Consider the following 27,363-nt stretch of genomic DNA (forward strand, 5'->3'; position numbering starts at 1 on the left):
TTTTTTTAAATCTTTTTATTAACGTTCTTTTATTTTTTTCTTCAGAGCTTTGACATTTTAAAGTAACCTCTTTACTGAGTGCTAGGGTCATAGAGAGGAAAAAACAATCCTGTTTAAAACTTTTAATAGCAGCAATAAAACCATTCTTGCAGAGACCACACTTCCTTTGTGGTATGCATCTGTACATATTGCATTTATGAAAATATAAACCAAAGAGTATGTCAAAACCACATTTTATATGCATGTGGGATTTATTACTTATGAAAACTATACAGAGCAGCAAATTTCAAATTATTGTTTGGTTTAAAGAACTGTATTCACTAAAATCCTCCTTCATTCCCACCCACTGGTGGATTCATAGCCTTGTGGTGTCAGAAGCAAATGCAAAGAGAAAGGGATAAAGCTTCTAGTGTTTTGTGTTTCTTGTAATAGGAAAAAAAGAGAGAGACCAGCTCATAGGACGAAGATAAATGACTGCAAAGTGTGGCACGTGTGTCACCAAAGCCTGCTTTGTTTTAATTCTCTGATCTATGATGCTGAATTGCAAAAAGATATAAATAATGTAGATTAAAAATTAAATCAAGAGAAAACGAGTCACTGTGCTGAATTAGAAGCAGTAGAGGATCTAAGAATCTTATATATCTTAATGCAAAACATGGGGGACAAAGATGCTGCAAAAAGTCCAGGTAGAGTGGCAATGCTGGACCTCGGTTTGCTCAGAACCAAAGATAAATTTTAGGTATAGGCTAATATGAAGGACCAATTCTAAAATGATTAAAAATATATATGTAAAGGCAAATATAAATGCATAAATTGGTTAAATGCAGAGAGTGAATTTTGTTGCTCTGTACTTGTGTAATGACAATAAAACGCTGGGGGAAAAATCTATTTAAAAGGTCGTCTCGGGACATGACATGGACTTTGGTTGTACTTCTGCTGTGAAAATAACATACCATTCCGCAATAAACCTTTCCAACGATGAGCTCCGGCCCATCTATCCTCAGGTTTTGGAAGCTGCCCATCACCACCTACGTCATCATCTCTTTTTGTTTCACCTGTGGTGGTTGTGAGGAAGAAAATCAGCAGTCAGATTCTGCATCGACTATTGGAAACTCAACCTTCAAACAATAAAGGATGCATATCCTCTACCCACTTTGAAGGAATCATTTTCTGCCCTTTGTTGTTCAACGTGGTTCTCAATACTCAACCTAAAGTCTGGTTATTAGCAAATTGAGATGTCCGATGAAGACAAGCACAAGACTTTCTGGAGTTTACAAGAATGCCCCTATTTGCTCAAAGCACGTTCCAGAGCATGACAGAGTGCTGCATGGGAGAACTTTATCTAAGAGAAGTGTTGGTATTATTGGATGGCATAATCATATTCTCAGACACTTTGGAAGAGGATGAATGGACGCTTCCCATTTGTGACAAGATAGTTACAAATGGGAAAATAAATTAATTGAGAGCTTTCATTTACTCCTGTATGTATGACATGTTGGCATTAAATGATGAGGAACTTCACAATTTTGCATTTATTTCCAAATACCTACAATTGGTGAATCTAAATAAAATAATAAAACCAAAATAAAATCTTACAAAATCTTCTGAATGCTAAATTTTTGTGATTTTTGTTTTCTAAGCACATTTGAAGATTTGAGCTATTTAATTTCTAAGGCTTCAGCATGTTTCCACATGGGGGAGACATGCACCTTTCATCACAGACTTTTTAGAATACAACTAAAAATAAAAAATAAAAAATAGAAGAAATGCCTAAAGATATCCTGCTCAGAAAAAGGTTTTTCAAATCAGGAACTCTTTCTATGACACACTCTGGAATTTAAACACAGGAGGAAAAAGCGTCAGACTTAGAGAGAGTGAAAGTGGGGAGAAGAGGAGAGACCTTCACGCTGTAGCCCTTCAGCTGTTTATCATCTCCTTTTCAACTATGGATTCATCACCACAAGATTTACTCTGAGGGCCTGAAAAGGACGCAGGGCAGAGACGGGAGGCAGACAGAGGAGGAAGAAAGCAGGAAAGCCCCTGGCTGAAAGAAAGAAACAGCAGCTGTGAGAAAAAGGAGAACAAACCATAAAGAAAGGTAGGGGAAAGCAGGAGCGAGGAGTTTCGTTTTTTCCACTCAACGCAAGAAAGGAAACGGAAAAAGAAGGAGAGGGGCGATAAAAAGAAAGGACAGAGGGAGAAAAGCTGTCCTGACATGGGGTTTTGCACTGTTCTTCTCATCTGTCTATCCCAGGCTGAGCTTGGAAGGGTTTGGGCCCAAGAGTATAAAGGTAAGCAAAATAACTTACAGCTTTAACTGACTTCCTGTAAAAGCAGACAGTTGACTGCTGCAGAGAAAAACTTTGAAAGGTCACTGCAATTGAAAACAAACCCAAAAAATAACTGAAATCTGTAGCTCAGAAAACAGGAATATTTGCATGATTTGCACATTCATCAAGCGTTAACAGGTCCAATATATTTGCTTTCAATTGGCCAATATAAACTCTCCTTAGACCATCCGATTTTGTTAAAAAATAAGTATGTTGTTGCAGGAAATCGTAACTTCTAGGGAATAAATGTTTGAGGTTTAACAGTAATTTGAGTAATTGGGTTTCAGTGCAATGGAATAAACCTTTATAAAGCAGCAGCTGAGCTGAATGTAATTTTATTTGCAAAGTTTATTACTGTTTTATTGCTGTAAAAAAATCATATCTAGACTTTTTTATACTGTATACTCCTCTCCTACTGTCAGTGAGAGTGTCAAGTGTGTAAATGTACATGTATTTCTGTTCTCCTTTGAGATGCCTTATTTTTAGCCAGCCCCCGTTCCTCTGCTGCTGTTCCTTCACTGACAATCAGTGGTGCTCCAGTTTTTCTGGCCTCTCCTGTGGTCCTAGTTTCTCTGATCAAGGGCCCAGTTGTGCAGAGGACGCTCCAATGAATAGAGACCACCGAGACAAATCTCTTCTCCATATATATACAAAACCTTGAAAAAGTTTTCATATTCCTTGAAGCAGTTGTCAAGAAAAGGTGATGCATAGCTTTAAGAAGTTTGCAAATTAAAATCTGAATGGTGTGGTGTGCATTTATATTAAACACACATTTTTTACTACTCAGCTAAACTGTATTTTGCTGCAATTACAGCAGGAGGTTATTTGAGGTATGTCTCAGGCAATTTTTATCCTATTTGCAAAATACTTAAACCTCTACTAAATTGGATTGAAGACCAATTTTAGGATGAAACCTAAGATTCCTAATTAGATATCAACCTAGACTCTGACTTTGCCCCTTGAACTAATGAATATGCTTGGATCTGAACCATTTTCATGTCTAAAGTCCCATTTTTTGGTGCCTCCAAAAGGGTCTCCATCAGGATTTTCCTGTATTTAACTCTATCAGTCTTTTAATCATTTCCTGTTCAGCTTTCATGTGCCCTCTGAAGAAAAGCATACCCACAGAATGGTACCTCCCTCGCCATGTTTAAAGATTAGCATGGGGTGTTTGTGTTAATTCATTGTGTCAGCTGTACCCCAAAGGTTTAAATATCATCTCTGCTGTTTCCCCTCCTGTTATAAACATTGTGAATTGCATTTTTATAACTTTATACTTTTATTCTAAACTTCATCCATGAATCAGGATTGCACACATATTGTGGTGGGCATGACTAATGGGCTGTCCTGTTAACAGATTTTCCCAGATTAGTTGGGATCTCTCCTGCTCCCCCAGAGCTGCATTGGACACCCTTACTGTATTTCTGATTAATGTTCTATTGCCTTTGTATATTTTAATTTTCAGACGATGGACTCAACAATGGTTTGAGAGATGTTCAGAGCTTGGGACAATGTTTTAGTACATAAACATTACAAACATCTCTACAGCTTCTTTCCTGACTTATCTGCTCTGTAATGTAACAGCTTGATATTGCTACTGATATTGCTTTGTATACAGGAGAACTCATTTTATTTTACTTTTCATTAAAGGAAAAGTCCGGTCAGCAAGGAATAATTAATGTATCATTATCCATACCTAAAACTAATATATTTGCGGGGATTTAATTAATTTACCGTCAATCAGTAAAAAATATATATATAAATTGTTGTCATAATCACTGAGTCTGGGAGCGGCCATTTTTGCCCAAATATAGTAACACCTCACTCCTGACATCTTCTGGCAGTAACGTCACGGTGCGGTAAGCCTAGCGCCATTCTCCCCGCTTTACAAGCTAAATCAATGGGAACTACTAGACACATCTGCAATCAACAACAATTATTGAAGATTTCCAGAGGACTTCACCATTGAAATTCACCAGAGCTATAGTTAAACTGACAATGCCCAGGTGCATGGCAGTTGGATGTTGGTATACATCACCATTCCGATTCCTGATCCTCTACGGACGGGTTGGTCGGTGGATTGCCAACTTGAAGAGGGAGGATTTGCCATCAAACTTCTGGCCAGAGAAAAAACACGTAATATGTAGCCAACATTTGGTAGAAGAATGATTCAAGATGACTTGAATAATAGTGCGTTGTACCAAAACACCAGCTAAAGCATTGGGACTTGCTCAACAGCCGATACCGCACCGTGACGTCACAGACCGGTAGGTGACAGTAGTCTTCTTTGAAAAACATGGATGTCTCCAGTAAAGCACATTAAAAGGAAATTACTCATAATTTAAAAACACTTATCATCTATTAAACAGTATGTAATAATTTCATATTTAACATACTTTCAGAAGTTTGTATTCTGAATATGAGCGACATTTAGTTGTTTTTTGTATTTGAGCAAAGGGGTAGAACATGTGCAAACCATACCTTTCCAGATTTTGATTTGTAAAACAATTTGAAAAGCGGGTTGGTTTTGTTCAGCTCTCTGTAATTCACTGCTTTGATTCAGAAAGGTCTAAAAACATCATTTTTTGTTCTTGTTTTTTTTTTGTGATGTGAAAACATTAAACAAGTATAAGTACTTTAGAGTACAGAGTGAGACAAACTAAAATCTGTCAAAATTTCAACACATCTCTGTAGATATTTAGATTCGTCGTTTAGTTTGAGATACTATAGTGCCAACTGACATCAGAAAGTGTAGTAACTTCCCACTATATCTGAAATAGCTGTTTGACAGTCAACGCTAATTGGCAATTATCCGTTTATTTATTACTAGAATAGATTTATTTTCCACAGCTGAGTAAGAACCAAGCTTAAACCAGACTTAACCATCAAGACAATCTGGACTCCACAAATCTGCAGTTGATCAGCAGTAAAATGCAACAACTAAAGTTCGGCAGAAAACACTTGTTTTGGACCAGATTTTCTAAATTTATTGATACAGACCGGCCTAATAATTGCAGGTTTAATCTGAAAATCAGATTTTACTATAAGTGAGATTATTGAGCAAAGTTTTAATAAACATCCCATTTATCCATACCTGCCTTATCCTTTTTTAGAACTCAAAACCAGTTGGTGAGTTGAAATCTGAATTTTATTTAAAAAAGCTGCTGTAATGATGAGAAAACATAAAATCTATTCTACACTGCTTTCACTTAGCTACTGACATCTGTGCTGCAACATGTAGTCTCAATGCAACAATAGTTTATTACAGTAAGACAATTATTCCAGCATGTTACTATTTGCACATCAGCAATAAACATTATGAACCTCCCGGCCTGCCAGGAATGCTCTTTGATTTGCAAGCATTTGGCCTTAAATCCAAGTATAACGCAAAGCAGAGAATGGAACTCACAAAGCAACAGGTTAAAGTTCTCCATAACTAAGGATCTATTATCCCCATTATAATTTTTGTTGGCAGTCTATTAATTATTTGTTGTGACCTTTAGCTAAGAAATATCACTGCTCTAAATTAAAGAATAGTATTAAACTAATTTGGTCAAATTTACAGTTGGAACTCTGGCTTAACTTCTATTAATAATATACTAATTCTTTCCATTTTGTGACATGTTTTGGCAAGTCACAAGGATTCATACTGATTGCATGTTTTTAACAACCATTAGGAACCATAGTAAAGATATGTAAAGGGAAAAGAAAGCCTTAAATAGTTGTGGCGTTGGATGAAGGTGGTTGCCTTTCAATTGGATGGTTGTCAGTTCAAGCCCTAGCTCTGACTTGTTGTTGTGTCCTTGTGCAGACACTTCAACCGCATTGTCTACTGATGGTGGCCAGAGGGCCAGTGTACTATAGCCTTGTTTCTTTCAATGAGCCCCAGGGCAGCTGTGGCTACAATGTAGCTTGCCACCATCAGTGTGTCTGTGTAAATGACTGAATGCAGTTTAAAGGTCTAGTCTCCTGACTTGAAAAAAAACTATACAAGTACAGGCCTTTTAACCTTTAAATAAGCACATGGAGGTCAAGCATTTTTGTGCCTGTTTACAAGTAGTGGTACGATGGAGCAGGGGAAGTATAGATAGGTTTTGGCCTTGCCTGTTGTACTAGGACAGGCATCCCCAAACTCGGTCCTCAAGGCCCCCTGTCCTGCAGGTTTTAGAAGTTTTTCTGCTTCAGCACAGCTGGTTATAATGATTGCAGTAGACCAAAAGCCTGTTAATCAGCTTTCAATTAAAATCAGCTGTGCTGGAGCAAAGAAACCTCTAAAACCTGCAGGACAGGGGGCCTTGAGGACCGAGATTGGGGATGCCTGTACTAGGACATTACGTGTAAAGTTCTTCATTTATCAACCTGTCAATCCCTCCTGAAGGGTGCAAACTTTTTGTCCCAATCTAAATAAAGACCAAAGGAAGACAAATAAATGAATCAACACATGGATGGATGGATGGATGGATGGATGGATGGATGGATGGATGGATGGATGGATGGATGGATGGATGGATGGATGGATGGATGGATGGATGGATGGATGGATGGAAAGTCACAGGCAGAAAGAAGATACAGGATGAAGAAATGAGACTCACAAGGGCAGGACTGGCGCTGTGGTAAACTTTAGCCACCAGCAAAGCCGGCAAGAGAGTACACAGCACCATTTTCGAAGTACTGCAGTGGTGATGCTCTTCAATGTTTACTACATGACGGTTTACTTTAAAAAAAATAATAATTTTTTCTATATATTAATAATTTAATCTTGTTCTGCTACTACTACTACTACTGAAACTACTGTCGAAGCCATTGGGGGCCACATGCAGTACCATTTGATGTCACATTTGTAAGACTGCGCAGGAAATCCGGCCCCCAAATAAGAGTTTATTGTGCAGCAGACATAATATTCAAGGAAATTGAGAGATAAGTGGGTGGGCTAGTTGGTTTTGGTTTTAAAAGCTTAATCACCGACTAGTTATAAAAAACTGGACATGCATGTCCATTCGTTCACAATTCCAGGCTTTGATTCCAGGCTTTAAAGCTTTACTTCTAACTCAATTATTAGCCTAATCTAATTTGTTCGGTTAGTTTTCAGTCAATACACAGGACTTGATGCATATTTTTGTACTTCGATGAGTCTAGAGGGGTGAATGTTTCCTTGTCTCCAAAAAAGAACTCCATGACTTCACAATCTGCTGGTACAAAGGGGTCTCCTATCAGAATCCAAAACAGTACTGTTTCAGTTTTACTCAGTGCAGGGCCAGCAATTTCTTTTATGGGCACTAAACCTGGAAGACATAGGTCTAGCACCCCTAGTGGCGAAAAAAAAAAACTGTAATCTGTAGTGATAAAATGGTTACTGGTTTCGATAACTAAAATGGGGGAGCTAAGTTTTAATAGATAATAACTAATATTTAACAATGGACAAAGCATTGAAGCTGTATTCAGTCACTACTCAATAATAATATACACTCACCGGTCACTTTATTAGGTACACCTATCCAACTGCCAGAGATGGGAAGTAACAAAGTACAAATACTTTGTTACTGTACTCAAGTAGATTTTTCTGATATTTTTACTTTACTTTACTACTTATTTTTATGGCGACTTTTTACTTCTACTCCTTACATTTTTACACAAATATCTGTACTTTCTACTCCTTACACTTAAAAAAATTGGCTCGTTACTTTAGTTTTGAATCATTTCAATGGAGTTACCATTATTATTTTTCACGTCATCAATACCAAATTCAATCTAATTGGATGGGAATCTACGTTGCATTTGACGCACCACTACAAGATGAATCGACAGATTCGGCGGTATTTATTCGTGGCAAATCATTGCAGCTTGGTGGTGGTGGTGTTAGCATAGTAGTATGGACGACGAGATGATTGAAAATGAACACAACAGAGATCTAGTCCTATTGGCAGACATCCATTTAAAATGTAGTCAACAGCATGAAAAAAGTGGTTTCTACTTTTACTTTTATACTTTAAGTAAATTTACAAGCCTGTACTTTGTTACTTTTACTTGAGTAAAGAAGTTTAATCAGTACTTCCACTTTTACCAGAGTATTTTTTAACACAAGTATCTGTACTTTTACTCAAGTACGGAAAGTACTTTTGCCATCTCTGCCAACTGCTCGTTAACACTTAATTTCTAAGCAGCCAATCACATGGCAGCAACTCAGTGCATTTAGGCATGTAGACATGGTCAAGACAATCTCCTGCAGTTCAAACCGAGCATCAGTATGGGGAAGAAAGGTGATTTGAGTGACTTTGAACGTGGCATGATTGTTGGTGCCAGAAGGGCTGGTCTGAGTATTTCAGAAACTACTGATCTACTGGAATTTTCACGCACAACCATCTCTAGGGTTTACAGAGAATGGTCCGAAAAAGAAAAAACATCCAGTGAGTGGCAGTTCTGTGGGCGGAAATGGCTTGTTGATGCCAGAGGTCAGAGGAGAATGGCCAGACTGGTTCGAGCTGATAGAAGGGCAACAGTGACTCAAATAACCACCCGTTACAACCAAGGTGGGCAGAAGAGCATCTCTGAACGCACAGTACGTCGAACTTTGAGGCAGATGGGCTACAGCAGCAGAAGACCAAACCGGGTGCCATTCCTTTCAGCTAAGAACAGGAAACTGAGGCTACAATTTGCACAAGCTCATCGAAATTGGACAATATAAGATTTGAAAGTGTTGCCTGGTCTGATGAGTCTCGATTTCTGCTGCGACATTCGGATGGTAGGGTCAGAATTTGGCGTCTACAACATGAAAGCATGGATCCATCCTGCCTTGTATCAACGGTTCAGGCTGGTGGTGGTGGTGTCATGGTGTGGGGAATATTTTCTTGGCACTCTTTGGGCCCCTTGGTACCAATTGAGCATCGTTGCAACACCACAGCCTACCTGAGTATTGTTGCTGACCATGTCCATCCCTTTATGACCACAATGTACCAGAACTTCTGATGGCTACTTTCAGCAGGATAATGCGCCATGTCATAAAGCTGGGATCATCTCAGACTGGTTTCTTGAACATGACAATGAGTTCACTGTACTCAAATGGCCTCCACAGTCACCAGACCTCAATCCAATAGAGCATCTTTGGAATGTGGTGGAACGGGAGATTCGCATCATGGATGTGCAGCCGACAAATCTGCGGCAACTGTGTAATGCCATCATGTCAATATGGACCAAACTCCCTGAGGAATGCTTCCAGCACCTTGTTGAATCTATGCCATGAAGAATTGAAGCAGTTCTGAAGGCAAAAGGGGGTCCAACCCGTTACTAGCATGGGGTACCTAATAAAGTGGCCGGGGAGTGTATATTTTTTAGTGTCCATTAAATGTTTTGTCTCAGCTGTGTACAGTTACAAGCAGAAGTCAAAAGAAAAAGCATTATTACTATTTTCAGCAGCTACTAGATGCAAAGATTTTTGATGGGTTGTTTTCGACCTTAGGTTGGTCTGTTTGTTTAGGTTGTTATCAGCTGCTCCGATATCTGGGACCTAAGTTTCATGGTTCTGGACTTAGGTCAGGGTGGAAGACTCGGTGCACAAGGAATAATCATCATAAAGCATTCTTTGTATTTTCCAATAGTAACATCAGTGTAAAATTTCACAGGAAAAAAATACTTCAGCTCTTCTGTCAAAAACCAACAAACTGCCAAATATGACAGACAGTTAAAAGGAGTTATTTCAATACAATCTGATTCATGGTAAATATGTTTTTACTTAGGTTCGGTTGCTACAACTATCCTCTGTCTGTAAAAATAAAAATCACAATTATTTTAAAAGGCGCATTTTTCTACATAACTGTTTCAAGCTGATCTGAAATCTGGATTCACACCCTCAGCATTATGAAAGTAAACTTCTCCAAATGCAGATAGAAAACAGCTCAGGCTATGACAGGATATCGTTTAAATCCAATGGCTTCTAAACTTTAAGCCTGATTGATTTGCACATTTGAAGGCTTCATTTTTTCCTTGGTTCCTTATCACTCCAGCTGCTCGGGTTTGTGTGTTGTGGATACCGCTGTTCCTGAGGATGAGATGCCAAATGGCTGCCGCCTACACCCTAAGCTCCAATTGGATTTCAACACTTATACTAATTTCAAAATCTAAATAATTTACAAGATCCCCCTTTTAGACCCTCAAAAATAAAGAATTATGTTTTGAAATTTACTACTTGTAGGAAATCTCTCTTTTTCTGATCCCAAAAAATTTTTTTTGTCTGACTTTGTTTATATCTTAGGTGAATATCTCCATTAGAAAATGTGGACATTGGGTAATGGTGTTTTTTGTCTCTGGAGCAAAGACACAGGCCCTTTTGTTTTCTTTTCATAGTTCTCCAGATAATTTCCATTTCCCCTCCAAGTGCATTCCTTTTTTTCCCCTCTCAGTAGAAAATATTTTGAATTTATTAATTAAAGTTAAGTGTCAGAGGGAAGACGTTTGTTTGAAGGACCTTGTCCAGTTAATCAGACTGAATGGTCACTAGCTTCTGTGTCAATTTAGGAACAGAATTTAATTTTCTTTAGTCCTCTTCACCTGCAGTAGAACTTCCACTTATGATCACACCCACAATCCACTTTAATAGGTGCATCTCTCTAGTATCAGAGCGGGACACTTACGAGCTTTCTTCTTTATGGCCTAGATCCAACGTCAGAAATGTTCCTCAGAGACTTTTCCCTTGCTTTACCAAACTCCAAAGGTGCTCCGTTGGACTGATAAATGATGTTTATGAAGGTGAAATGATCTCAACACCATTTTCAAGAACCTAGTTTTAAATGACCAGGGTTATGTAACATGTCATATTCCCCTGGTAGGAGTAGCCATTAGAACAGAGGTACACTTAGGTTGATAAGGGTTGGACATGGTCAGCAAAAATACTCAGGGAAGCTGTTTGCCAGGAAAATAACACCTAACAATATTTTATAATTACCACCAGCTTTAACTGTTGATAAAGTAGCAGCCATTGAAAATGGCCCTTCCCAGCCGAATGGAAGCCGCATGGCAGCTCACTTCCCTACAACTCCCAGCAATGTCAACTCCAACTTCCTCTCTTGCATATTTTCTTTACTCTGACTCCACCCTTTCACTAAATTGCAGGGCTGACCAGGAGATGATGCTTCTCGTTAGATCTTAATGACAAAAAAATCATGACAGAAAGGATATTTTAATACAAAACATTGATGTTTAAAATGAATTGTAGGGGACAAGCCAAGGACCAGCCAAGGGCCCATCAAGGAAAGTGGGGAAATTTTGAATGACTAGTACTAGTGTTGCACCGATACCAATAACAGTATTGGGCGGGGCCCCCGGTACTGCACTAAAATGTTGGTATTGGTATCGGCGAAAAACCAACAAATAGGGCACGATTACTATTTTGAGAGCCAAAAGTTTATTCAACTACTGTCACCCATTCCAGGTAGGCAATAAAAAATTCCTGCTGGATTCACTTTGTGTTATTCTTATTCCTGCTTCACAAAGGTAGACAGCAGCCTGACAAAGCCATGATGGCAATCCATCATGGCAAGTAGGAGTGCTCATATTCAAGAAGTATGCAGTTCATCATATATAAACACACACATCAATGTCAAAGAGATGGTATCGGTATCGGCCGATACTGCACAGCCAGGTATCGGTTATCGATATTGGGCCAAAAATGGCATCGGAGGAACACTAGTTACTATTGTACAAGCAAGAATAAAGGCATGCCGTCATGTTTGACCAAACTCTGACCATACAAAATGCAGCCGCTGAAATCAGTCAGACCAAATAATATTTTTCAAATCAGTTATTTTCCATTTTGATGATCCTGAAAGAATATCTCTTTCCTTAGCCTATCTGCTTCATGGTTCAATGTATTGTGCAACCAGAGGTGGCATTCTACATACCCTGTGGTATTTGAGCTGCTGTTCCCTTCCTATCATCTTAAAACAGTCAGTCAAATTGTCCTGAAAAAAAAAAAAAAAAATGCCAGAGCAGAAATTCAAATGAATAACCACAATCTACCCATTTATAGCTTGCTGTGTATGCCTGAAACCGCTGTGTCCTACATTGATACGACTCCTAACACCCACTTCATTTCTAACTGGTTGCTGCATTGCAGGCACATTTGAGGAGGCTGATAAAATGGACACCGCTGTGACACAGGTGACTCAAAATAGCTAATGCACATTTGTAAGCCTGCAGGATTAGAGCTTTGATTCCCAGTTAGGGCAGCACTCCTGGCACACAGAGATATGTGAGAAATAGAAAAAAAGGAATTATCTGGCATTGTGAGGATGTGACAACATAAATCTGCACCATTCTGGCTGCTATGGCTGCTTTGGATTAAGAGGGGAAAAAAATAAATATTTGTACGCATTTAGTAGCAGAAACATCCAAGTGCATATTGACAGTGCAAGAATTGTTCCATATGTCATTTGAATTATTAGACATGTGCGACCGCACCAGGATGTTTTTTTTTTTCCACTTTGCACATTCTCCATGCAGGGTCCACGTGAACATGTGTCTGCCAGACCTCCAGCTACTAAAGCCTTATCGACTCGGGTCAAAGCAGGGTTTTTTTTTTGCGGTCCGTTTGTAGATTTCTTTTAATAGAAGTTTCTCCTGGCAGTTAGACGAAGTTGGACATATTTCAAAGCAGAAAGCTTTAGAAAGCAACTTAAAGTGACCCGTTAACTGAAAGATTTTCAAAGATAGAGACGTTGGAATAGATTTTAAAGCTGTCTATTCAAAGGTAGTGACACCTATAGAGTAAAAAGTTTTTTATTGTTCATGATACACCAGTGTTGGTGTAATTTTTTCTCAAAGCTCTGCTTCACCTTTTTATCATGTTGCCTGACACCTCCTTTAGTGATGGTGAATTGTGTCAATCTGACCCAATTAAGGAGTCTGATACTCTGGGAAAAAGCTTTCTCTCCATCCTGATCATACATCGCTTCTCATTAAAGTCTTCTCCCCTGAGTCTGTGACAGCCTCTCTACATCTCATTTTCTTGTCCCATTTTGTCTCTTAGAGAGCCAATATTACTCTAATTACAAGTTTAGATTATTTTATGTTCTTGGTATGTTTGTTGCCCTCCGACAGACTAGTAATTTGTTTAGGGTGTACCCCTACCTCTTGCCCATAGACCGTCGGCGACTGGCACCGGCCCCATCGTGACCCTGATTTAATAAGTGGGAAAAGATGGATGGATGGATAATGGATCATTCTCTGCTTTCTTATAGACATGAAAATACAGGAGAGGGCTAAATGAAAGATCGTGCAGTAATATTGTTTTCAAATAAAGATTTTTTTTTTCATTCTAGCAACACATCCAAACAACAACAAAAAAAATCTATGTTTGTATGTTTTTGTCAACTTATTGGGGATGGTATGAGTTTGGTTAATTAAAAAAATGTATTGTCATGTTGATTGAATTGTAAGGACTTCTTTCCGATCAGATCAAGCAATGCTGTAAATGCATAGATGAGTAGGTAATCTGTCTGGAGTGATAGAGTGAGCAATTTAAAAAGAAAAAAATGTTCAAACCAGAGAGAGTTGTAGGAAAAAATGGAGGTTAGCTGAATCTGATGAGAGCTGCTGACTAGCATGGATAGAACTATTTCAGGTGTGTTTAGTTGGTAATTGTTAAATCCATCCATCCATTATTTTTTCCATCACGCTTTTCCCAAGCAGGGTGACGAGGGGTGCTGGTGCCTATCTCCAGCTGTCTATGGGTGAGAGGCGGGGTACACCCTGGACAGGCCGCCAGTCTATCGCAGAGAAACACAGAGACAAACAGGACAAACAACCATTCACACACACTCACACCTACAGAGAATTTAGAGAAGCCAATTAACCTAACAGTCATGTTTTTGGACTGTGGGAAGAAGCCGGAGTACGCGGAGAGAAGGTAATTGTTAAATGGTTACTTTTTCACTCTGCCACAACAGGGCAAAAGTTTTGTTTCGTGTTAGCCCCATCAAAGAAAAGACATAACACAGATATTAAACATGGGGTGGCACATTATTTTAGGCCTTGCTGCCATCCAACTCACTGCTCTAACAGTTAGGGAAAAATAAATTAAATGGGGCATTATTTTGTTTCAGATGTTGGAAAAGGGATATTGAGCTGCAATGTGGGGGCGACAGTGGCGTCTGATACAGGAGTTTGCCCTGCAACCGAATTGTTGGATCAAGCCCCGGCTCCGGCTTTCAATGTAGTTATTTCCTACTGATGGTGGTCTGAGGGCCTGGGCAGCTATGGCTATGTAGCTTGCTGTCATCAGTGTTTGCATGAATGGGTGAATGTAGAGTAGCGCTTTTGGTCAAGTAAGGAGACTTAACCAAAAGTGTTATCTAAGTACGGGCCATTTAACATTTCTTTTTATATCCTTAGTACCCCTCTCAAAATGTACCCTATTGATTTATCAATAAACAGGCAGCACAAAAAAGAGAAACATAGATTTAACCCCATATTTTAGTGGGAACTGGGGCATTACTCACCAGTGGACTACCATTAGATACGCATATCTTGAAAGATGAGTCATAAATCAGTTGGAAATAAATCTAAGCATCCAGCTACAGGCTGTTTAACAGATGTCTGGAAAAAAAAATATTGATGTGGTCAGCAACAATTTCAACACTTTTCAAATCTATAAAGTTATGTGTTTAACACGGTGAGTGTTCTGTTTGTTGTTGCTTTAAGAAGTCGGTTATTAAATGATCCGTATTGTGTCAACTAATAATAGGCTTTAAATCAGAGGGACTAAGGGTACGTTTTTCTGAAAACATTTCTACACCTATCCCGGAGTCTTTGTCAGTTTTGTCATAGATATCTGGATAGGTGTCAAAATGCTTATAGAAAAAATGGCCGAAGGTTTGTCTTCAGTTTAAGCCTGTTTTGTGCCAGATTATGAAAGCTAGACCAGTTTAACATCAGTGCATCTGTCTTCAAGCAGTCCAATCACTGTAATCCACATCTTGTTCTAGATTCGTACAGAGGGACGCCTCTGAGGACGGATGGAGACACAGCTAGTTTTCAGCGAACCAGGAGAGACTGGGAGGACCAACTAAGGCACAGAGAAGTCCGCAATGCACAGGCTGACGGAGGAGTCGATATCAGTCCCCTTTCAGACAACATGACCCGTACAGTGGTGAGATGCTTCTGGTGAATTTGCCATCATCCAGTTTCTGTCTGACTGGGAGTTTAGTCAGTTTTCTAGATTTCTCAAAGTGAGACATGGCAATTATTAAAGTACTGACCAAGTACTGTCCAGCAGAGGGTTAATTATCAGGCAACAGAAAACTTTCCTCTGATAGCTGATTTGAAAGTAATCAGCTATAAGATGATCATACTAATAATCAGAATGCATTTTTGTTGCACTATTTTCTGCAGTCAGGCCTGGTGGAGAAGTTCCGTAAAAGTTTAAAAAACAATCCACTGGACTTGGTTTCCATGGCGGAGAAGCAGAAACAGATTATGTTGCCTCTCAAGTACATTAAATTCAATCTTTATATCTTCAACTAGTACCCTAAATGGATTTGCACAGTGTTGGGTGTGTCTGTGCAGTGTATCAAAAATATTTCTTTTTTAGATAAAATGCATAACTTCTAACAACGATCGGTGAAACAAATAAAATAGACCAGTCAAATTTAGTCCTCTGGAGTAACTCTGTGACATACTTGTGGTTAAACATAGACAACAAGGAAAGAAAAAAAATCTATTTTAAGTGATAAAGTAAAAAAGATAACAGATATGTGATGGTTGATTTTTAAGAACAATCAAAACGTATACATAAATGCATGGGCAAATTCTCAGTCAACCAGGTCATGGCAGCCACAAAAGAGGCAAAATAAACTTATAATTGAAAACTTTAAATGGCAACGAAAGCAAAAAACTAAAGATTTACTGAGCTTCAGAAAGAAGAAATTACAAAAGTTAAATATGGTTGGAGATATTACACATTTCTTAAAATTGTACCCAGCTGATGATTTTCTCTTAACTATGGGGATCATAAAGTTGTCATTATTTGTAGATTTAATCTTTGCATCTGTAATGAAGTTTTAAATTGTGCCTAATGTGCTGAATTCATCGTTCACCAGAATCAAATCAAGTCAAATAAACTCTTTGTCCCACCCTTTTCATCTTAAATTGAACACAAACAAAGCCATCAATTTTACACTGTTTGTTTATGCATGGCGGTCCATGAGTACGCACAGCCGTGCACACTTGTGAATGAGTCATTTGGAGAAGAGAAAAATTCCTCCTGTTTATGTAATATCTCTGAACCTAATTACCCCAAATTACCAATAAGTGAGGGCATATATAAGATTTTTAGGCTTAGTTATTGAGTAAAAATATTAGGCTTTAGAAGCATTTATGAAAAAAAAAAACAAAAAAACTCTGCTTTCATATTAAAGAGACATTATGTACATCTTTACTGAAAACAGATCTTTAAAATTGGCTTTTTTTGACCATTTACTACCAGAACATTGTTTGATGAGCAGACTGACATCTCAATAGCTCAGCGCCGATAAAGCTATAAGCTTGCAGCTTATTTACCTTGGGCCATAAGTTCCCGAGCTGTTCGGCGGATGTGGTGTCGAGTGCATCCATTTTAAATGGGTCCTACTCGCCAACAAGTGTTATATTCAAGATGGATTTTGTGGAAACTCAGAAGCAGCCGCCATCCAGCTAAACTGAGATACAAATGGCAACTCAATGTAAGGTGAAAAAAGTACAAATATAAACTTTTCAAGTGTGAGCGCAAGCTATGTGAACAAGCAGAAGAGTGCTGCTGTTCTGGTTTTGGCCACTGGTGGCAGTGCTGACTCTTTTAAAGTATGATGGAGGATATTCGCAAAGTTTTGAAAAGACCCACCCTCTCCAATTTAACAAAAAATGCACATGTACAACCCTGCACATGCTTTCAGGAGGGAACGCCTATTAAACGCATGCGGGGCCAGTTTCTCCTTGTGCACGTTCTGTTTAAAATTTGCTGTTCTCATAGCTCACTCAAGCTTACTGTGTCCGAACGTGCGCCCTAACCCCTAAATCCCTCAATCACTATATAGAGCAGGGACTATATAGTGGACTTTATAGCGAACTCAGTTAACTTACCGTTCGGATAGATGATCACTGCTTTTTGCTCTCCTTTGGTCACATAAATCCTCCTCCAATGCACGGTGCCTACACCATTCTTGTAATTAGTCGCCTCTGTCTGCTATTGACAGTGGGCCGATGTGACAGAAAATGCAAAGCATTCGGGGATATGTCTGCATCTTCTGAGTCCTTTCTTTCCTTCTTATACATCTTCGTAGACACTTTTTTTCTTACGACCCTGTCTGTCTGAAACCATAGCTTACCACGTATATTAGCCTGAAATTGCGCTTGCACAAAAAACAAAACAAAAAAGCTAACGAGACGAGCACATAGGATGTCCTTACAAATCATCCGGATTGGTTGACAATTAGGAGGACCACTTATTTTGATGATCCACTCAGAAAAAGAAAATCCTCCACTATACCTTTAACAAAAGAGGAAGAATTTGTCCTACTACTACTAAAGTTATGCATTGTTATCTAACATATGTATCAAGTTCTCTAATAACATAAACTTTAATAAAAACCAAAATCAAGGATTAATTTATGTCATTTTTTAAACACTCATAATAAAATATCCGACTTCTGTTCTTCACAGAGTGTAACAAGTACTAAAAGCCTATTATAGCTGGTAAAATAGCTAGGCTATCTGTTAAGGTAGCTATTTGGCTGCTAGCTGCCGTTTAGAAATACATTTAAAGAAACCATCTCCGTCTTGGATGTGCTGCTCCTCTTCTACACCATGGTGTGCGGGAGGAGGAGCAGCACATCCAAGAAGGACACCTCCAGACTGGACAAACTGCGCAGGTGAGCCGGCTCTGTGATTAGCAAGAAACTGGACTCTCTGGAGACGGTGGCAGAGACAAGGACACTCAACACACTGCTGGACATTATGGACAATGACAGCCACCCTCTGCACAGCATCTTCACCCCTCAGAGCAGTCTGGTCAGCGGGAGATTGCTCCTCCCAAAATGCTGGACCAACAGGCTGCTGAACTCCTTTGCTCCTCAAACCATCATCTGTACAACTCCTCACTTGGGGGAAGTAGGAGGGGTTGGAAGAGGGGTCAGGACCCCCCTGCTTGGACATCTTGTGCAAAGCAGTACCTATTGTCACTCATGTGTAATATACTTCTCTCTTACTGTGTGATAACACATGCCAACTACTGTGTAGCCTTAGTAATTCTCTACTTATTTATAAGGTCAGTACATCTCTGCAGGAAAAGTGCAATAATCCAAGTTAACAACTGTGTAGTCTCTCCTTAGCTCTCTTTATATTTAAGGGAAACATATTACAGGAAATTACAAAATATTTAGGCTTTTTGGTACCATATACACTCCTTTTATATTGTCTGTTGTATTTGTATCTTTAATGGCCTCTTACTTTACCTCTTTGTACTCTATGTAAGCTACAGGAACCAGCTGAAGGAGTAATAAGGGATATATAAAGTTGAGTCTAAGTCTACCTTAACAATGTTTTAACTTCCTTCCCCTGATTGTCTGCTTTTTGAAACTAGAAATATTGTCAAGCAGCTGTATTTTCTTTTGTGTAGCTCTCTAATATATTTTTTTCCATAAAATTAGAAAAAAAAATGGCCTACCAGGTGTTTTCTCATTAAAATCACAGACATAGCCTGATCAAGAATATTTTCCGTTTTCAAAATTTGAGCTTTTTTTAACCAGACAATAGCTGTTCACCACAAAACCAAATAAAAATTGTGAAGAAAAACCACAAAGCTGTGATGGGGAAAAAAAATAAAAACATTATTCTTTTCCTCACTTAGAAATCCCCACTTCTTAAAAGAAAAAAAAGAAAAATAGGTCGGTGTCGGGCAGTGGATATGAAAGCTAATAGTGGGTCGTTTGCTGTATGTGGAGCAGCTGTAGAGGTTGGAAGAGCTCTGCATTTAACTGCTCCACTTTCTGAGCCAAGACTAAACCCCAGAACCATCGTTCTCTGTCATCCCAAAGAGCACCATAAATTAATAATGCCATCAATACTAGACATCTTTATGGAGAGACTAGGTGTGTTGACAAGGTCGTTTTATGTGTAAACAGCTCCTCCACGTGGAAACGTACGAGTTTAACAGCAAGTCTGAGTATTTATTAGTTTAAAACCAACTGAATGTTCATAATCTTTCTCATCAGGCATCAATATTAATTTAATTCATGAACAAAGATTTTCAGAGATATTAGGGAGTATATTTATGTTTCCAAACTGGTTCTCTTAATGGGAACCCTTCATTGGTTGATGAACTTTGACCTATTCTGATTTCTTCTTCGCACATCATATCCTAAATAAAAATAAAAAGAACCATTATTGAAACTAAAGACTGATGAAGAAAATGTTACAAAATAATTAATCTTTAAAAATAAAATTTGATGCAGGAAAAAGCAGCCATCCATTTTACTAACAGTTGTCAAAAAAGGGAATAAGTTAACAAAGTTATGTACATAGGAATGAAACAATTACAACCTGAAACAAACTCTTAACTTAATGAAGACATTTTTACAGTGTTGTTACTTTACAAACCTGAACATATTTGTTTTTTTTTTTCAGTATAAGACCAACAAAATGTAGTCATACATGTACACACTTTGTGTGAAATGGAAAATGCAATTATTTTTTTTTTTTCAAAAAGTTAAAGCAGGTAAACAAAAGAAGTGATATATTCATGTGTTTTTCCCCTTCAATGTTACCCTAAATAATAAAAAAAAAAAACCTACAATAAGCTCCCTTCCTAACCCACTCCCTCGTCAGGCTGTAAAACAATCAACCACATTTGATAATCTCACTATGAACTAATAAATTCATTTGAAAATGGAGAAGGAAACTACTGTAAACCTTCCAAGATATTGGCATCCTAAACAGATCAGCTGGGCTGGGAAAGCAGTGATCTGAAAATATGCTAAGAGAGCCATTGTAACTTGGAGAAGCTGCAGAGAAAAATTCTAATAAACAAAAAACACAATTTTACCATTCTGAAAATGATTGTTAAAATGCTGAAGAAAATGAAATGTTCAGCTTTACAACTAGATCCAAATACAATAGAAGAGCTTTCCTTAGATACTGCAGTCTGAGTAACCTGAAAGAGAACCTCCTTCTTACTTAAACTTAAATGTTTTTCTGTCAGGAGGATTCCCAGAAATACTACAGCTGGGAAAGTTTTGGTCCAGAGGACGAGAAAACTGAACGCTTGTGGATCGACCTGAAGAACCTGCACAAAAGTCAAGTGAGAATCCACGGCATCCTGTCCAATACACACCGACAGGCTGCGGTGAGACGACCAGATCCACCTGTAATCATTTACTCATCTATGTTCAACCAGATCTGAGACTTATTTCCATTTTCGCAGAGAGTGGCACTTTCCTTTGATTTCCCTTTCTATGGACACAGCATCAGACAAATTATTGTAGCAACTGGGGGTAAGGTTCACTCTGTTTTTTTTATGTCTTAGGAAAACCATTTTAACACCCAATAATAAATGTACCTATGATGAATTACCATTTTTATGAAGTGTATTAAGACATTTCCTCAGTGCCTCATCTGACAGTTTCTCTTTCCCATCTCTTCTCATCATAAGGGTTCATCTTTATGGGTGAGATAACTCACCGGATGCTGACTGCAACGCAGTACGTAGCACCCCTCATGGCCAACTTTGACCCCAGCTTCTCCAAAAACTCCACTGTGAGATACATGGACAACGGTATGTAGGAATTTTTTTTTTAATTCCTGAAGATCAAGAGATTTTCCAGATTTTCTGTAACGTCTGGCCTCGTTACTCGGTTCTGGTCAGGTACCCTGTTTGTGGTGCAGTGGGACAAGGTGCGACTAAAGGACCGGGAAAATGAAGGAGCGTTTACTTTTCAGGCAGCTCTCCTCAGTAATGGAAGTATTATTTTCAACTACAGAGAGGTAACTTCTGGACTTTCTGCATTATATAGGCTTCAGATTTACTGATGTTAGAACTAATATTTGCTGCTTTCAGGTTCCTGTACCAGTGGAGAAAATAAATTCCACAGAACATCCGGTAAAAGTTGGACTCTCTGAGGCCTTCATGGCTGCTTCACAGCTCTCGGGTATTTTTGTCTAATCAGGAGCATTTTTAAACCACAATAATAAACTAACAAGCTCTTGGGCTGCACAATGAAAATAACTCATAAAAGTCTAACATTATTGTCGAGATACTTAATTACTTAATACTTAATATTGTCGAGATCTGGTTTAGATATTCACAAATGCTTTCTGTCTAATACTACTTGTGCAATGTATAACATGCAACTTACCATTTGATACCCCGTGCAATAACCTGTTTCTCTATATTTGACACCCAGTACAATAACTATATATATAAATGTCCATCCATATAAATACTGTGTAAACACCCTGTGCAACAACCCAGTATAATGATCCTATGATACTATAAAAAAGAAAAAAAAAAGAAAAAGAAACCTGTCATATGTGGACTCTCTGTATATATGCATGCACCCTTTTCTTCCTCTGGCAAATTCTTCTCCTCTGACTATTTGAGCTGATGTAACCAGTAAAGTGCTCCACTGTGAGATCAATAATGTCAATCAATCAGTCAAATCAAATCTTACTGATTACTTGAACTATTTTGGGAAGAAGAACGCCGCAAAGATTTCAGTCTTAAGATGTTCAAAGGTGACAGGGACAGCTTAAATGACCTGCAGTTTCTATTGTAGAAAAATATAGGGGGTTTCTTTAGCGGCATTAATACAAATGAAAGTGATGTAAATGAGACCTTAATCCGTAAAAAATTGAAAATTATCCAATTGATAAGATACAATAACGTGAATCTGTCCAAAAGATATGAACATTGCTGCAATGTTTCAGCTGTTCTTTCAAATTAGTTTTAACTGAATTTTTTTTCTTCTCAACATGATCTCGATAACTCATCTTTTTTTTTTATATAAAAAAATGTTTAAATGTAGTTTTGCTCCTCTTTATATCTCACCATAATGTGAATATTTTTTATCATAAATCTGTCAACCAAACCACACAATTGCTTTTTAAATAATGCTGCAAAATGCTTTCTAAGGCTAATGCTTATCTTCTTATTATTATATCAACATGAGGGTTTTATCCAGTGAGGTTAGTTTGCAGCTTGCTTCATTTTTTTTATCATTCATCTTGCAGATTCAACCCAACGTACAATCTATGAATATCATCGCGTTGAGATTGACACCACGAAGATCATCAGTGGGTCTGCGTTTGAGTTCACACCTCTGCCCAGTAAGAACTGTTGCGAACCTGACTTAGTGTGATGGTACAGCTTTGTTATTTAGTGTCCTACAGTAACTGCAGAACGGTGTGCATCTGCTTCCTTTAGCTTGTCCGCAGCATACAACCTGTGAACTCTGCCTGACATCCAACTTGACAACCGGCTGTGGATGGTGCAACACACTCCAGCGGTGAGAGAAAACAGTTTGTTGGTATTTATACCCTGCTCTAATGTGATTCTTTCTTAACTTTCAGATGTTCGGATGGTGTTGATCGACATAGACAAGAGTGGTTGGATTACAACTGCCCTGAGGAGGTGAGATGCCCTAACGGTTGGTACATTCCAGAGGTAAATGGGGTGTTTGAAACCTTTTTTTTTATCTGTGTGTTACTACAGTCTAAAGGTAAATGTGAGGACTACAACCCAATATTACCTGATGCAACGATGAGCTCGTTCAATAACTTGTCCCTGGAACCAACACCTTCGTTAGCGGACCTTGGAGAGCAGCCTGTCACTAGAGGTGAGTTTCTGTCTTGGAGAAATCAAGGAAGACACGATGATAGAAATGTTAGCATTCAGTCAACGTGTGGAGAAAACTATGCAATGATAGTGTTTTCAATTTTACAACTAATCAAGTTTTTTTTTTGTTTTTTTTAATCTAAAATCTACAGTTATGGCCAGACTGAGACTCCACAATATGATTAAAAGTCAGAAAAGATGTGGACGGTCTCTGCGCAGTTATCGACAGGCCTTCAAGGCTACTTCACATAAATAATAATTTAACTTTATTGATCTCACACTGGGGAAGAAGTATCTCTGCATTTAACCCATCCCTTTGGGGAGCAGTGGGCTGCAATCGTGCGGAGCCTGGGGAGCAGTGTGGGGTTAAGGATCTTGCTCAGAGAGCCAGAGTGGAGAATATGGAGACTGAACCAGGTACTTGCAAACTTCTCAAAGCACAAGTGCACTGCTGTAAACCACCAGGCCAGCTCTCTCCAGTGATGGAGAATGAAAGCTGAGAAAGAAAGCTGTTCTGCTGCTATGATCAAGCAGCTGGAGCAAATCTCGATACTTGGTGTTCCTTCAGATAATTTATTGTAAACCTCTTTGGGGCAAAACAATTCTAATTCAAAAGCAATTCTGTTTGTATAAAAAATGACCTCACAATTATGATGAATACAGACCCACGATCAAACACCTTGCAGACTGATGTCTGTAAACATTCCTCCTTTTGAAAATGGATTCCCTATGAAAAGGACGTAAACCTCAATCCTAATACCAAAAATAACTTGTGGATTTGGATCAAACATTTTGATGAGCTCACAGTAAAGTACTGAAGTTTGCCTGCATGTTTCTTTATAGCCGCACATGCTAATTGATACTTTTATGAGCCTGATGCTGGTATGTGAAATGGGTATGGAAACCAGAGATGAGATCCAATGATACCAGTTTACTCTTGCCACTATGTAAAATCCATGTGTGTAAAAACACTCTACCCTCCAGTAAAGCAAATAAAAATTGAGACTTATTGGATTTTTACAGAGTCAGTTAGATGTTTTGGTAATTTTTTTAATATTTGAGGGCCTCCATGTTGTAAATGAGACTCACATTTTGAATTGGTGATTTGAACTACTGTATATTCCAGTTATACACTATTTCGCCAAATGTTTTCGCTCACATAGGAGCTTCAGTGACGTCCCATTCCTCTTCCATAGAGGTTCAAAATGACCTCTGTCCACGCTTTGCAGGTAGAACAGCTTCAGCTCATCTGGGAAGGATGTCCACACAGACTATAAACTCTTCTAACCTCCTGGAAGGGTTTGGTAGTGTTTATTGGAATTTATGAGTACTCTTCCAAAAAATGCATTAGTGAGGTCACACACTGATTCGCTCTGCACCTTGCTTTGTGCTCTGCTGCACAGCCATGTTGGAGGAGGAAGGGGCCAGATCCAAACAGTTCCCTCAAACCTGGGAGCATTGTTCAAAATGTCTTGGTCTGCTGAAGCATTTAGAGTTACTTTCATTGGAACTAAGGGGCCAAATCCAGCTCCTGAATGGTAAATGGCATGTACTTATATAGCGCCTTTATTCAAGTCAGGAGACTTGACCGAAGCGCTTTACACTACATTCATTCCCCCATTCACGCACACACTGATGGTGGCAAGCTACATTGTAGCCACAGCTGCCCTGGGGCTCACTAACAGAAGCGGGGCTGCCGTATACTGGCGCCACCGGACTCTCTGACCACCATCAGTAGGCAATGCAGGTGAAGTGTCTTGCCCAAGGACACAACGACACTGAAAATGGGAGTCGGGCTTGAACCATCAATCCTTCAATTTCAGGGCAAACTCCTACATCCAACGCCACTGTCCTGAAAAACAACTCCATACCATAATCCTCCTCCTCCAAACTTTACACCCGGCACAATTCACGCAGACAAGTATGGTTCCCCTAGCAACCGGCAAACAACAAACTTAAACTTGTCAGTCAGATTTCCAGATGGAGAATCGTGATTTTATACTCCGATGGCCATGGAAGGGATTTAAATCGGGTTCCAATAATTTTGATGGGTTAGCAGATACTTTTGGCAATGCAGTTAAATTTTTTTTTTTTTTCTTGTTCAGACATAGACTCCAGCCCTCCAGACCATACGGGGATTACAGAGAACACACCCATCATAGCTGGGGTAGTGGCTGCATTAGTTCTGCTGGTAACATTGACCTTACTGGCAGTTTACTACATCAACACTCACCCCACCGTTGCTCCACCGTTCTACCTCATGCAGGTAAGGAAAAAGCCCACAACAGAACACTAGAAGACACAATGATCTTGCCTCCTAATGATCAATTTCCGTTCTTTTTCTTTAGCGACGCACAAATAACTACTGGCCCTCCATGAAGTTTCGAAACCAGAGCTGTCACTCCACCTACGCTGAGGTCGAACTTGGTGTTCACGAGAAGGAAGGTTTCATTGAAGCAGAGCACTGCTGCTAAATGCCAGGGACTTGTAAAGAAAGCGTGCCATCTTGAGCAATATAAGGGTACTAAACGAGAATTACAAAAACAGACTTTGGGATACAAGACACAAGATGTCCTTACTCCAGCTTTCGTGGTTGGAAAGTGTTTACTGTACCTGCTCTTGTAGCTCTTCCAAGCTTTCTCCGTCTATTTTTGCTGTTTTGCCATCACACAGCCATGTTATCCAGTGTTTCGAAGGTTGGACAAGATAATAATCTTCTAGACATTTTGATGGAAGTGGCTGGCAGGGAACAAATCAAAACAAGCCTTCATACTGCAAACAAATGTACATCTTATCTTAATCTACATGTTTCTGTTACTATCCATTTTATGGGGTGTTTTTGTTTTATGAAACTTCTGTGCCGATTTGAATGGTTTATTATGACGCTATGTGGAATTCTCTACAACAGTTATCTAGCTTTACCACTGATAGTGAATTAAATGATCATCTCAGATTTTTCTGGACAACTATTGTATGAATGGATATTAGAGTAACCAATGTATGAGAGATTTCTTTCAAATTTACTGTTTCATTGTCTTCTAATAAAAGCTGAAGGACAACACAGTTTAAATGCTATTATTATATTATAGTAGAGTGTCATGAAATAAAGTGTATTGTAAGGTAAATATATTATACCATAGCAAAGATTGTAGAAAAGATGTAAGCATGTTTGAAATACAACTTTAGGAAAGACGTTCTGAGAGCTAAATGTTGAATTATTATGAACATGGATGTTAAATATGCTTGTGTGTAAAAAAAAAACAAAAAAACAACAACAACATAATCTTACTTTGATTATACATAGCTGCAAAAATAACCTACAAATGGGTATAATTATTCTAACAGGAAACATCTGAATCTAAAGGGAGAAATTGAAAAGAATGGATGATTTTTAAGTTCCAAACTGTAACATGGGATAAAAGGTTGTAGGTTTGGATGTGTAGGAAGAAATAAATAGAGACAGCTCCAAAACCAGTTTTGCTGTCTACATTGAACTCATCATTACTGACAGAGAGGAAGATGACAAAAAAAAGACAGATTTGTTTTTAAACTAACACCTTCTCGCTTGACTTAAATAAGGAGCTACTCAGGAAGACAAATCAAATGTATTTTGGTCAACAGATTTTTTGGTAAATGAAATGTGACGTAATCTCAGAGTTGTGTGCAAATCCTGGTACTTCAAAGTATAAGAGAAAATATAAAATACAAATATAGAAAAAATTACAAAATTAATAAGGATTTTTGTTTTTTTTACAATGGGTATTGCATATATGTAAGTAAATGAAGAACTTCCATTGACAATATTAACATTTTGCTTTATTTTTGTCCAGATCTCCAAACAGCTCATTTTCATTGTTAGTGATCAAAGAAATTACTGGTGTAAGAGCAGCAACACTCTCACAAAAATATAAGTTAAGTAGAAGTTAAAACTTCTATAAGCTCTCTTTTTTCTTAAAGTTACTCAAGTAAATTTAACCATTTAATTCCCACCTCTGACAGAAACAACACATTCTCAAAATCTCAAAATATCATTCCTCGTCTTCCCTCTAAGGGGATTGCTTTTATCAGTTTAGTACTCATCAGCATGAGGTAACCTACACTGAATCTGGTTAACTGGACCAAATTTGGTTAAGGACCAAAATAAAAGGTTAAAATTTATTAGATAGTTTTAAGACAACAATA

General features: G+C 38.4%; 1 protein-coding gene across 1 annotated transcript; it reads left to right on the top strand.

Moving 5' to 3' along the window:
• The first annotated feature begins 1,794 nt into the window (after nt 1-1,794).
• On the top strand, nt 1,795-25,881 carry plxdc1 (plexin domain containing 1). The gene is made up of 13 exons (XM_038296904.1): nt 1,795-2,291; nt 15,305-15,468; nt 20,551-20,694; nt 20,773-20,842; nt 21,001-21,123; nt 21,214-21,332; nt 21,406-21,496; nt 22,578-22,673; nt 22,771-22,852; nt 22,917-22,977; nt 23,059-23,182; nt 25,287-25,447; nt 25,530-25,881. The coding sequence occupies exons 1-13, from the start codon at nt 2,216-2,218 to the stop codon at nt 25,653-25,655; spliced, it is 1,437 nt and encodes a 478-aa protein (XP_038152832.1). The 5' UTR covers nt 1,795-2,215; the 3' UTR covers nt 25,656-25,881.
• Nucleotides 25,882-27,363: the final 1,482 nt, after the last annotated feature.

This window comes from Cyprinodon tularosa, unplaced genomic scaffold (genome assembly GCF_016077235.1).
Source record: "Cyprinodon tularosa strain WSP-4 unplaced genomic scaffold, ASM1607723v1 ctg38, whole genome shotgun sequence".
Classification (NCBI taxonomy): Eukaryota; Metazoa; Chordata; class Actinopteri; order Cyprinodontiformes; family Cyprinodontidae; genus Cyprinodon; species Cyprinodon tularosa.